Source organism: Zonotrichia leucophrys, chromosome 1A, assembly GCF_028769735.1.
Source record: "Zonotrichia leucophrys gambelii isolate GWCS_2022_RI chromosome 1A, RI_Zleu_2.0, whole genome shotgun sequence".
Lineage (NCBI taxonomy): Eukaryota > Metazoa > Chordata > Aves > Passeriformes > Passerellidae > Zonotrichia > Zonotrichia leucophrys.
This window is the reverse complement of record NC_088170.1, coordinates 7,803,641-7,816,891: the sequence shown is the minus strand read 5'-3', so window position 1 is coordinate 7,816,891 and position 13,251 is coordinate 7,803,641. Positions and strand designations below refer to the sequence as shown.

Sequence of the window (13,251 nt, the reverse complement as noted above, 5' to 3'; positions counted from 1 at the left end):
CAATAAGGCAACTGGAGAAACAACACACTTGGAAAAGAGCCACACCAGAAGTTTTAATGCTGGAACATGGAGCATGTAGGAAGCTGAACAGGGTAACCACCCATAAACCATGGAGTGCTCAGCCACAAGGCTGGCAATCCAAATACCCCCTGGCACTTGGGAACAGGAGGGATGTTACAGCAGTACCTGGGAAACTACTGGCACACAGTCTGAGAGAGGGGCTGGCTCATGAAACCAATGGGCCTGTGAAAATGTCTATTGCTACTGTGTAAAGCTTGGAGGAAGGGAAAACACACTTTAAAATATTTAAGGATCTTTAAATATATTTAATTTAAAATACATATATTAAAAAAAGCAACAACAAAAACTCTTCTCTCTCCCCTTCAGCAGAACTTCACAGGAATTGCCCTGCAGGTAGGCTGGCACTTTAGCACCCTGTCAATGCATACAGTGACAAAAACAAGGGAAACAACAAAGCAAACCTGCTCTGCATGGGCAGCACAGTGACCAGTGTGAGACACAAGGAGCACCAGCAGCAGCACAACGAGGGAGTTGCAACAGCAGAGTCAGGGGAAGGGCCAGAGCAGCTCAGGGCAGAGGAGAACTCCAGCTCCAGTGACTCGTCCTGCTCCCCAGCTTTTCACAAGATCAGGTATCAAGAAGCTAAGCCTGTACCCAGAGCACACACCAGCAGAAAGCAGAAAAGGGCAGCAGTGTCTGGTTTCAGGGGAGCACACCAGATTACTCACTGTTCACAGCACTAAATTTGTGACAGAAGTAACAGCTGGTACATTCACCAGAGATACCTGAGGCCTCCTCCAAGAGCATTTGGCTTGGAAAAGGAAATTCACAGGCAGAAAGGTGATTCCAGTCACATTTCCAAGCTCCTGCTAAACAGTGTGGGAGGGGAGCCTCAGTCTTACCCTGAGCATCACTTGCATCTGAGCTGAAGCTGAAAGCAGCACGTGGAGCAAAGCCAACAAAGAGCAGCCAAGCAACAAACAGCAGCTCAAGAACACATGGCAGGACACATCTCCCCCTCAGCAAGAGGGCCAAAGACTTGTAGTTCCTGAAGGCAATGACAATATTTTAAATAAAACTGTAAACCATCGTTCAAGGGCATTTACAGGGTGTATGCTTCTTACAGTACCCATACAAGAGACTATCACCTGTGGAATGAAGGTGGTGGCATCTGAGCATTGGAAAAGGTTGGTCTTCACATTTCAGCTCTAATTTCTTCCTAGTTCAGTTATTACACCTTCCACAACCTGCCCTTGCTGTTCCAGAAGCTCTGTGTGTGAGGCCCAGCAGCACAGCCACAAGTTTCAAGAGCACTGTTCCTACAAAGGTTTTCTCCCACTCCCATCCCAGTGCCTTGGTGTTTTCTGGCAAATGAGGAAGGAACTGATTTGCAGTGCAGCCTTCAGCTGGGAATGCTATTGCTTTGCCCTCATTAGCACTGCAGGGAGCAGTGCTTTGATCTGATACTTCATGGCCTGAGGCCAAATGTCCACGAGCCTCAGAGAAGTCTTACAGGAGAGAGCATCTGCCTTGACATCCAGAATCAGGACCTTCCCACTGGCACAGGCTTCCAGCACACCAGGGTGTGGGACACTCCTGATCCCGTCTGGCAGACAGATGAATGTCACACATTTTAAACATCCAGACAGCATCATCTGGACAAAGAGGACAAAAATGGCTGCAGCCACTATTTAAAGCAGCTCAATATTTTTGTGTCTCATGGTGGGAGGCAGAGACACATTCCATGATGGACAACGAGGACCCACAAGGGCATGGCCATGACAAGCAGCTTTTCCTGGGTTAAGTCTCATGTAAGCTTTTAACAATCCAAGTGTAAAACATGGCAGGAAGCTTGAACAAGGATGGAATTCTAATGTTTTCTCCTGGGCAACACACAGCATATGCCTATGTACCAACAACTGTGTCAAACCTCTGGGGTGGGAGCAGCAGGCAAGAAAACCTGCTGCCTTTGCTAAAAATCCTCCCTGAAGCAGTCAGTCCCACTTCCCAGGGCATCATTCCAGGGGGCTTCACCTCTACAGGACTCTGCATCTAGACAGTGTTCAGCAGGCCCTGGGATCCAACCACCACCATGGTTCAGATGCACATCTAAGCTGGCTGCAGGCTGCATGACAAAAATTCATACTACATCACCTTTGGGAATGCAACAAGAGAACAGCCGGTTGCTTCTTGCCAGCAGACAATAATTATTACAGTCAAAAACCTACTGCACTCTTACTTCCAAATGCTCAGAGACAACCTTTTGCTTAATAAATGCTCTTAAGAACCAAGAAATATTGAAGCAAGTTGCCTTTGGCAAGTTCCCCTACCTTGTACTGTCCTGGAAGCTGGGTTGTCCCTGACTGTCCTCACTGCTGGAACTGCACTCCTGACACACAACAACCCTTGGGGTTCATGGGCTCTCCAGCCTTGGCTCGCCTGGCAGGAAGGGCAAGAGCATCCCACTGCCTTGGGAGCAGGAGGCTGGGGAGGGCCCCATGGCTTCAGTCGCTCAGCATTGTGCCACCACCAGCTCCAAGCACAAGGGCAGCTAAACCAACACAAAGAGCCAAAGGACTTCTCACGTGTCTCCCCTCCACCTTCATGCACTTGAAGAAGCAGCTGCACCCCACTGGTAAAAAAGCACCAAGATAACTTGAGCGTCCCAATAAAAAAAGACACCTTGTGTGCAACTTTGAGATGCAAAGTGAGCAGGTTGGTACCGGTGCCTGTCAGAGGGACACGAAATGCCACCAGCTGGGGAATGGGGACATTGCCAGGGCAAGGGGGAGAGGAGCACTAAGGTCTGCTTTACATTAACAGACATTCATATCTAAAACAGTTACTCCTTTACAGCCTCATAAATTAGTGAGCCCATAGGAACAGGAGCCTCAAGGACATGCCAAAACCCTGCAGTGCAAACCACATTAATTATGATAATGGCCAGATTTTAGTAAGCCAGTTCCTGGCTCCCACACTTTCACCTATAAAACATACATATTTCCAAGGCCAGGGGATCATCCAGCCATCTAATTGTCTACACCCCAATGGCACAAAAAACATGTTAGAGGGTTCGTCACACCCTATATCCCTTTGAATTTTTTTAGTAAAAAAATTAAATCAGATAAAAGGAAATTCCTCCTCTGTAAACCTCAACTAGTCACAGCAATGAAACAAATGTGTCTGCACAGGCGGTGTAGTGGCAGAGGAGACAGGAGGGCAAGAGGAGGGAGCTGAGAGCAGTAAATCCTCTCCTCCTGGAGCTCCTGCATTCCTGGCTGTGCGGCTCGGGCAGTGCCCGGCACAGAGCCCACAGCAGCGCTGCCCGCTCCCAAGGCACCGGCTGGGAGCGCCTCCGTGGAGCGAGGAAGGTGAGGAGGGGGCGCTGCCGCAGCGCTACGACCGCAGCTCCCGCTCGGGTTTCATGGAGAAGGGCTCCAGGCGCTCCCCCTCCGGCAGGAGGCTGTTGAGCCGCTCCATCAGCGGCACCGTCTGGTCGATGCCCATCTGGATCCGCCGCAGGATGGCCGACATCTCGTTGACCTTCTGGATCTGCTCCGCGTACTTGGCGTACTTCTTCTGGCGCTCCTGCATGAGGCTGTACAGAGTCTCCACAGACAGGTCCATCTGAGGAAAAACAACGAGCACAGTGAGGCTCATTAGGCCAACTGTTGTCACAGAGCTTTCAGCACACTGCCATTCCCAAAAGCAACCACCTTGGATGCTCCACTGACAGGTACAGAAGAGCTCCTTGGAAGGTACATAACCAGTCTGTCACGGAATGGGATGATTCATAGTTGTCTACCAGGGAAGACATATGATGACCTCAGCTCTCCACCCAAACACCTAAATATCTGATCAGAACATTCTTCATTTGCAGGTCTGAAAGCCAACAGGCGCTGCTGGGGTTTTCCCAATAAACCAACAAACATCCTCCAAGTTATCCAAACCCAAGGGACCCACGGCCTCTGCCTACACCTGAACTATATTTTCACTGGAGATCCTTCATTTGCAAGCATTAAGCTCTACCACAGTTGCCAGTGCTAAGTTTTCCCAGTTTAGCCAGGTTACTCTGCAAGCAAAGCCACAGCTGTTATTGCCATCATCTGGAAAAACTCCTGCCTTGAGAGAACCACAATGGATTGCTAGTGTCCCTAATTTCCCTGAAACCCAAAAATAAGAGTGTTATAAGTGACCCCAGGAGAGACATTAAGTAAATTAGCCATGCAATTAAACACAGTCAGTACCCAAACATGGCTCAAGCATGATGACAATGACAGGAACTGCAGTGCTGTTCCTGCCATTGAGTGATGAAGGCAGCCTTTATAATTCACAACCCATTCTTCTGTCCAGCCAGACCTGCAATCTCCAGGCAGGATTCAGTACCTTACACACAAGCTCAGTGAGGTGGTTCAAACTGTAAACCATGGTAAGATAGATATCCTTTACATACCCTAAGACATGCACCACATGTTCCAAGAGCTCAGTAACAGAGCTGTTCCAAGCCCTCAATGCACACTCCAAGCTCGGCTACTTTGGCTCACTGCAGCTGTACTTAACAACCCCAGTGTCACTTCCAGCTGGGATGTCTTTGTGGAAAGCAGCCCCCTGGCCTGGCACTCAGTACAAGCCCACAGTGGCAGAGAGTGAAGGGCAGGAGAGGACACACACCGAGCAGTTTTAGCCCACTGCCACCACTATTTTCCCAAACCTTTCCCATCTAATTGCTCCCAGAGGAAGGATGTCACTGCTCACAATGAAGCAGCCTCAGGGAATCGATGCTGAGAACTCCTGGTCTACCAAGAAGCATAGGTTCAAACAAAATCCCTCTCCTGAACTGTGTGACAGAGTCAACCCATCTGATGGAGGACAGTGACTGTACCTGTTGTCATTATAGTACATTGCAAAGGTTCCTTATTGCTAGAGTTTCAACCTCCTTGATGTTTCTTGCAGGCAGCTCCTCTAGGCACTGACTCTTCCTTGTCCCCACAGCAGCCAACTGATTCCAGTTCCCACCAATCCACTCTTTTATTTGGCTGCAGGTGTGGCCCATTAACATCAGGCCTGCTCCTAATCTTTAGTCATTAACCCAGCTGCAACTCTTTAGGGTATAAGATTACTTTCTATACCACCTTCACTTACCCACACTGTATCCCCCTAGATGCACCTGTCACCCAGGACAGCACACATTTATCAGTGCAGTGCTAAGAAAACACAAAGTGCTGCCCTGACCTGAGTTACACAGCACTGAGCAGGCAGGTGCAATCCTGACCCCCTGGCCAGTGCTGTAGGGGAGAACCTGTAACCAGGGAGGGCTGGGTGGAAGTGGTACAACACTGGAATGCCCCGCTGAGGAGGGAGGGCAGCAGAGAGAATTCTGCCATCCCACTGGTGGCAGCAGGGTTTGCCACTGGGGATAAGCTGCTGTAGCTGGGTGTACTCACAAACATCCCTTTCAAGCCCTGGGGAAGAGGTCAAGTCAAAAACAGGCAAGAAAATATTTTAGTGAGAAACGTAAGTTACAAACAGCATTGGAAACAAACACACAAGTTTCTGCCGAACTGTCATGAGGATTAGGGGGCATTTTCCCTATCCCCTCCATCAGAGCTGCACACAGTACCAACTGACCTTTTATTTTGCCTGCACTTTCTACTGCTCTCAGGCTGAATTCCTCCTCTTTGCCTCTGTGCTTTCCTGTGAATTCCCTCCTCCATGCCTTCATGCACGGGACAAAATAAAAACCAGCAGAGCAGGAAACTCCAAATAGAGTGGAAACAATTTAAGCCTACACAGGGGTTTCTATTAAAACCCCAGCTTAATAATTTAGTAGCTTGGCACTAGCTCTGTAAAGAGCAGTGTGTAAAAAGCAGACCACCACCAACCAGTGAGTTCAATCCAGTGCCTAAAAACATCCAACCTAATGAGAGACAGTGGCCTGGAGGAGCAGGCAGTGGGAAAGCTGCCAAAAGCCAGCATGCCTCATTAAATGGACCAGCACGGGGACCCAGGCAGAATCCTCCTCTGGTTCTGAAGTTCTCCTCCACTGGCAGGTTCTCCACGTGGCCTCACAGCACTGTACAAGAAGCAAAGCTGGCACCTACCAAGCTTCCAAGCAAAAAACACCCAAGGCTCCCCTTTCTCTCCATTCCAATAATTTCCATCTGCTGACTTTATGCTCCTTGTGTAAGTATGAGTAACATCCACTTACTGATGGGGAACAAGGGGAGAAGCTGATACTGACCTGCAGAAGGAAGAAGAAATGCAGAGTGGCCTCCAAGCACTTTGGACACATTCACAAGAGCCATAAAAAAGCTGCCTCACAAGAAAGAGAAAGGGTGGAAGTGAGTGTTTCCTTACACCTACATCCAAGTTTGCCTGCTGAGGGAGGCCACAGCAGCTGCACAGCCTGAGACACAGCAGGGAGAACTGAAATGGAGCAATTGTGAAGAAAGGTCAATTTTTACTCATTCTGAACCTGGTCTTTTTAACTATTAAAAAAAAAAGGAAACTGTATGTTAATTCCTGGAGATAAATACCAATGTTTCTCTCAGCTTTCCTTGAAGCAGGCCTAAGTACACACTTACATCCTTCCTACCTCCTCCCCCTCCAAGGGAGCTCCTCCAGTGCCAGACCTTGTGCTTTTATCTCTCCTGGCATGCAGTCCCATTCCTCTGGCACTCAGATGGGGCTTTCAGGTTCTGAGGGTCAGCCCTGTTTACCCACCACAGGGACTAACACTGGCTTGCAGGAATCCATAATGAGCAGGGAACACACATAAGAATAAGAATGCACCTCATTCCTATCTATTTAATTCCATACCTCATACAGGAGCAATAAAAAGCACCTGGAAAAGGGGTGCTGAAGGAGAGTCTGGTCCCTTGCCTACAGCCAAGGCAGTCCAAGACACCCCTGAGGGTCAGTGAGTGAAGTTGCCTTTTCTGAACATTTCCCATCAACTCCCACGTCCCTGCCACAAGGCCCTGCCACATTCTCATCTGGAAAACATTCAACTCTCAGCCTTCTTGCCCATCCCAGACTGTGAAGCTCTCTGGGAAGCCCAGCAAGACACCCCAGGGCCAGCTGTTCTTCACTGTCCCAAAGCCATCTGAGAGTGTTTATTTGAGCCATTGTTTCTGCTCTGGTTCCTCCAAGCTCCCTACCATGCCAGGCCACCAGAGCTGCAGACAACTGAATCCGACTGCCCTGAACCCATCAGATGTGACAGATGTGAAGCAGCAGCATTGTCACCAGCCCCTGACAACCAATCTGTCCTTCAAACATCACCACTCAGTAAGCTACAAACATCCCCAGCTTAGTGGTGTATGAGTTTCTGGAGAGTTCAAAGACTGAAGCCTGTTAAGAAGCAACAGAACAAAGCAGAGGGCAGAGCCCACCATGTGATGTCAGAGTCTTAATTTTCATCAAAGCAAGAGGTTCTGCCCCATCTGGAGTTGAGAGAAAAAGATGTGTTCTCAATGAAGGGGTGAGAGCTCCTAATGCAAATGTTATTTTTTTCCAAAAATCATTCCTCCTGTCAAAGCAGTAAACCTGAGGCTGGACATGCCCAGAGCAGAAGAGAGGATCTTTCTGCCCTTCCTACATCAAAAAGGATGGAGGTGTTTCTTCAGTTTTCTTGCAGAAGCACAGGTCCATAAAAAGGGACAAGCCTAAAACTCACCCTCCAGCATGACACAGTTTTTGTACAGCCAGTTACACTCAGAATTTGTGTCTGTTTCTGTTTCAAAGCTTATGCCTCCTCTGTGGATTATCATCAGCAGGACACTAATTTGTGCCTCAGCTTCACATTTAAACATGAAATGACATCTACTGGGCTTTTCTTTCATCAAATGAAACCAGATTAATAATTACTTCCAACAACACTGCAAGATAGATATTTCCTCACTTAAAAGGGCCCCAGCACAGCCCCTCCTACTACACCATTCACATTGTCAGCCCTGAGTCTCCTCTGCATAACACAGGCCCATTTGTAACACCACACTGATGAAACACAAAAACAACTGAGGATACTGTCAGACATCTTGCACACCATAAATTCTTGCATTCATTTAAAAATTCTTCTTGGCCCACACTGTCAAGCAGAATAAAGACATTAATTTAGCCCACAAAAAGACTGAGGTCAGCACTGGCCAATGCCCAATTCTTTTCAAGAGACCACTGAAAACAAACCAGTGCCCATATATATAATACACACACACACACATATATACACTTCTTAGCTGGCATGGTTTTATAGTATCCCTGTCATGGGCACATGAGTGTCCTAAGCTCTCAGAAACAGAGGTCATATCTTGTTAGTTCAATGACTGAGAGACTGAAAACTGCAGCTAGACACATTTTCCCTGGTTGCAGAACATGCAAATGCAATCAAAAGTTCATTAAACTTGGAATCAAATTTCTGGAGGCACTGCTGACATTCCTAACAAAACAAATACATGTCTTAAGAGGATGTTCGGACATTCCCAGCTTCTCCAGTCCCTCCTAAATGCCCAGAAGTCAAGATGATGTTTTTGTTTCCCCTCACATTTAGTAACAGCCTTCAAGAGCTCATCCAGACATGCATGTGTCCTTCTGTCCCAACAATTTCCTCTCAGCTGGAAATCCATCCTATGGATTTCCCCTATGGCTGCCCCTCCAAAACACACAGCTCTTAAGGTGCAATCCTTATTCCAGAAAGTTCCTTTTCTAGAAGAGCACTCTGAGCACAGGCAGCCTTTCCTCCCCATTGTCAGGTGCTTGACTGGGGTTAAAGGAACATTTTCCTGCAGCTGCACACAAACCACAGCAGAAGGCAGCAGGCAGGAGCACGACTGCATGGAGTATTAGTCACCCTGTGCTGGTGTGAAAATACTTTTCAATCAACACACTTCAGACTGAAGACAGCTCCTCTTTCTCTACTGCCTGAAAACAAATGTGCTCAATGAATGGGGTTTTTTTTCTCTTCCCCTTTCTCTTTGATAATGTCACGCAAAGCCAGCACAACAGATCGCAATGACTTCCTGATGCTGGGAGCATCCCCTGTTTCTCCCACCCAGCACACACTGGGAAGTGACAGCCTGACTGGGATGCCCAGCCACAGATCCCAGCTTCAGCTCTCATGGAGCTGTACCCCTCCTCTGCCCCACTGCCACATAAACAACTACAGTTTGTGTTTAGGATTGCCTTATCTAAGACCAAAACCACTGCCAAAATATCCCTTTTGCTCCCTCTGTGATCTGTAAACAGTTGCCAAGGGTTATTCTGTCTAAGCATTGCACAGATCACAGTCAAGCTAGAGAATGAAGAGTAACCATTTTAAGTGGCTCTGGAACTGAATTATAGCAATATTAATAGGTACATCAATAGGTACACTCCTAAAGATCTAAATTAAATCCATGTTTAGTCCCTTAGAAAACATGTATCCACATAAGCTGCTGCACCTGTAAATCTGATTATTCTGGGATGCCTTGGGACACACAAAAGTGTTAGAATTCCAAAGGAGGTTTGTTCTTGAAATAAGCTTTTCCACCTTCATGTCAAGTCTTTCCCTGCCTCCTGTGTTATCAGACAGGAGGTGTTTGTCCCTCCCTCACCTCCCAGTCTTCCCAGCCTCCCTCTTTAGTGGTTTGGTGTTCTGGCCCAGGAGCTGGCCTGACAGTCACAAACCAGGAGGGTGTCATGGTGAAAAGCACCATCTCTGCCCCTGCATGTGATCCTGGGAACAAACCCAGTGTTTGCTGTGGTTGTATCAGACTTAATGCACAAGATTCCTGAAAAGGCAGAAAGGAAAAAACCTCAAAAGATCCAATTTTACTAGTAAGCCTTCTAAACTGTCACCAAGAAAAGGTCACAGTAATTTCTAGCCCATTGTCTTTGATTAATAAGAACACCTACTTAGAGCTGTCATTTGCTGCTTTTGTAGAACAATCTACATCCATCTAAGAACTCACCTCTAAAATGTACCATGGCTAAAAATGCTAAGTTACATCCTGAGCATTAGAAATGCTTCCATACCTATTCTAAATAACCAAGTTTAAGAAAAAGAAATACAAATATGCCACACAAACAAGATTATTGCACCTGTGTGTGCAATATTCTCACAAAACCTCTCTTTTGTGGAATATAATTCCACAGTAATTAATAACACATTCCTGATCTGTCTTCAATCAGCTGTTCCTGGAAAAGAACAAATATGTATCTGTTACAGATCTATTACCTAAAGGATAACTTGCACAACTCTTATTTCAGGCTACCTAATAATTCTGCTAGAAAACACAACCTTCAAGCTCCTCATTTCCTGATTTTACGCTGCTGACACACTACTTGAATGTTACAGGACAACTGTTATTTACAGTTATTTATTATGTTATTTAGGGAGTTATTTTATAATAAATTTCAGTTTTGTACTTTCAACATGTCAGAATAACTAGCTTTAAGCAGGTTGGTTTTGCCATCACAAGTAAGCTTTGATTAGAAAAGAGATTACCACTATCATTAATGAGATGTTTCTCAGAAAACAACACCATTTTCATTTCAGGGTGAAAATAGTCAGCACCATTACATTTGCAAACCACATGAAATGAGCCAAGTACACCCCAGTGATGTTAAGGGCAGGATCTACTCCTTCATTCCCAGAAGACAGACTTTCAAGGCTGACTCCACCATAACTTTCACAATGCTGAAGCTCAGACATCCCAGCAATTTTCTTGAGGTCCCAACATCTGGACAGTAAACCTCTGGCTTCAGGAAAGCCTCAAGGAAATCCTGAGCACTGCATATCATTTACAGACCAAGCTCCTCTGAGGCTATAGAGTATTGCTCAAAATACAGCAACAAGAGTACAAAACCATCAGTGATTCACACAAAAGTTCAGTGTGGCAGTAGTGCCAGCTCTGATCCACTCTGAGCATTCACTTTTATTGTATTCAGCTGCACAGGCCCCAAGATTCACAGAAATCTGAGTATTTCTTTCCTCTTTTTTATGTCTACTAATGAATCTCTAGAATAAATTGATCAAATGCAAGCAGGCATTTGAAAATTTGTGCTACAGTCAGGTAGAAGAACTTGTAATTGAAAAGTAGTTCAGTTTCTGTGTAGTCTTATGTCAGGCATAAGGAAGAATTAAATTCTCTAGACTGGATAAAACAAAAGGAAAAGCTATGACCCAAGAATTCTTTCTGATGTTAAAAACTCCTATAAATTCTTTGTCATATACTGCTGTTATGTTGATTTCTTTTACAACTGCTACCTGAGCCTCTTTTTCAGCTGGAACTCATCTGATTGGGGATTTTATCTTTCAGACAATTTGCAGCAAGTCCAGCAGCCACTCTTCAAATGCATCACTTGCTGTTCCAGTTTAAAAAAAGTTTAAAACTTTTATTTTTTGTCCAGTTCACTACAGTTTTGGCACAGTTCATACCTGTGATTACAGGGAATTCTGCTATATTATAGTTCACCATTTTATCCAGGCTTCTAGAGGTAGATGACACATCCAGTCAGGAGCAATGCCCTCAGGAATTAATTAATAGTAAATCATATGTTTCATACCTCAGAGCAGTGTTGCAATAATGCCAAATAAATGTTCTCATCTAGAGGCATTCATGCCCCAGTGGCACAGAAACATTTAGGAAACCCTACCCTTCATAAAAAGCAAGATGGGCAGATTACTTGCACTAAGGTTTTGTAATGCTTTCAACATGAAGTCACCTCTGCAGATCACATCTGATTATTGCCACAATGCTCATTATGGGATTGCCAACACAAGGTCCACCCTGCTCCCTCAAGTACCAACCACCATCTTAAAGTCATCAGTGCAACTCCAACTATTTGCAAGTAAGGCCGGCTAACCTGTCTAAAACAAAGATTAAACTGCTGAAAAGCTTCTAGCCAACATTCCTGGCACCTCCACACCCCAGCCCAATTCTCACTTCAGGGCAGAGCTGACACCTTGAGAATTTCAATTCAACACTGCAAGAGGAGGTAATAGTTAAGAATGAAACTTGTGAATTGACTTTTCCTGTATCAACACAATCCTTCAGGGAGGGAGAAGGCCGTTTTTAGTCTACGTTAATGCCAAACTGATTTAGAAAGAGAAATCTCATCATTTTCTGTCATCATTTGACCAAGCCAAACAAGCAAAGCTTTTCCAGTTTCCTCCTCGAGGTTCTCCACTCCCACACATCCCTACAGCCCTTTCCTTGTGTTTGAGCATCATGAGAGCTGCACACAGTGTGTCAGATGAGATCCCAGCTTTGTGCAAGACAACCAGCATCCTCTCCTTTCTCCTGCAAGTACGAGCTGGGATGCACCCCAGGTTGATACTTTTTTTCCTATCTCAAATCCCTTTCATGCCCAAGTCCACCATCAAGTCTGCTCCCTCTGTAATGAAATGTAGTATTGTAGTATATCTAGAATTAAAAACTTGTATTCCTATTTGAAGGTCTACAAACTTGGGGCAGAGGGTTGTTGGAGGGTTTTTCCACCTGGGAAAAGAAGGCTAGAATAAGAAATCCAGTTTCCTAGTTTAAGCAAGCTGTGAGAAGGAAGTGAATTATGTTCCTTCAGATGCCTGATGAACATAAACTCCATGCACTAATCCCAGTGAAAGTTTTACTAAAAGGTTTTGCATGCCAGACTTGGGATCTTCAGTGACAGTTTCTTAAGCACCTAAACTCTGTAATAATACAAACCTTTCTGACTGCTAGATGCTTGTTCAAGCTTACTTTTCTTCCTTGGAAATTCAGTTGTGGAAAGGATTCCAGTTTAGATCTTTTCTCAAAAGGCCATAAAGCACAAGAGAAGGGAACATGCTGGAACTGATTACACACATATATTCTAGGAGCAAGGGACTGGCCTTTTTTATGACACCATACAAAGCAGTGCATGTCAGCAAAACAGATTTCAGACTGCCACCAGTGCAAACAATCTTTCCTCTTCCTTTATAACTGCTAGATCCCTTCATAAAGTTCAGATACAGCACAGCACTGGCCATCTGCCTCAGGCATACACTGCTAGACATTAATTCTCTATATTGAACAACAATTGAGAAGCCTTTCCAAGAGCATTTTCACATTTTGGTGCTGGCTGGTTAACAGCCTTAGGTATTCAAGCTACTTGCACAGCAGACTGGAGAAAAATGAGCAAGATCAACTAAAGGACATGAAGATTAACATGTTTCCAGCTTAATAATCCTGTGCATTTATTTCTGCATGATGGTGCCTGTTGAGATTCCAG

At 45.5% G+C, this 13,251-nt stretch overlaps 1 protein-coding gene across 1 annotated transcript in view; it reads right to left on the bottom strand.

The window, feature by feature from the left end:
- Positions 1-308: 308 nt before the first annotated feature.
- The window catches only part of BORCS5 (BLOC-1 related complex subunit 5), a 58,213-nt gene continuing 45,270 nt past the window's right edge, over positions 309-13,251 (bottom strand). The window contains exon 4 of the mRNA XM_064736935.1: positions 309-3,648. Coding sequence (XP_064593005.1) covers positions 3,418-3,648 — 231 coding nt within the window. The 3' untranslated portion in view covers positions 309-3,417. The remainder of the gene's footprint in view (positions 3,649-13,251) is intronic.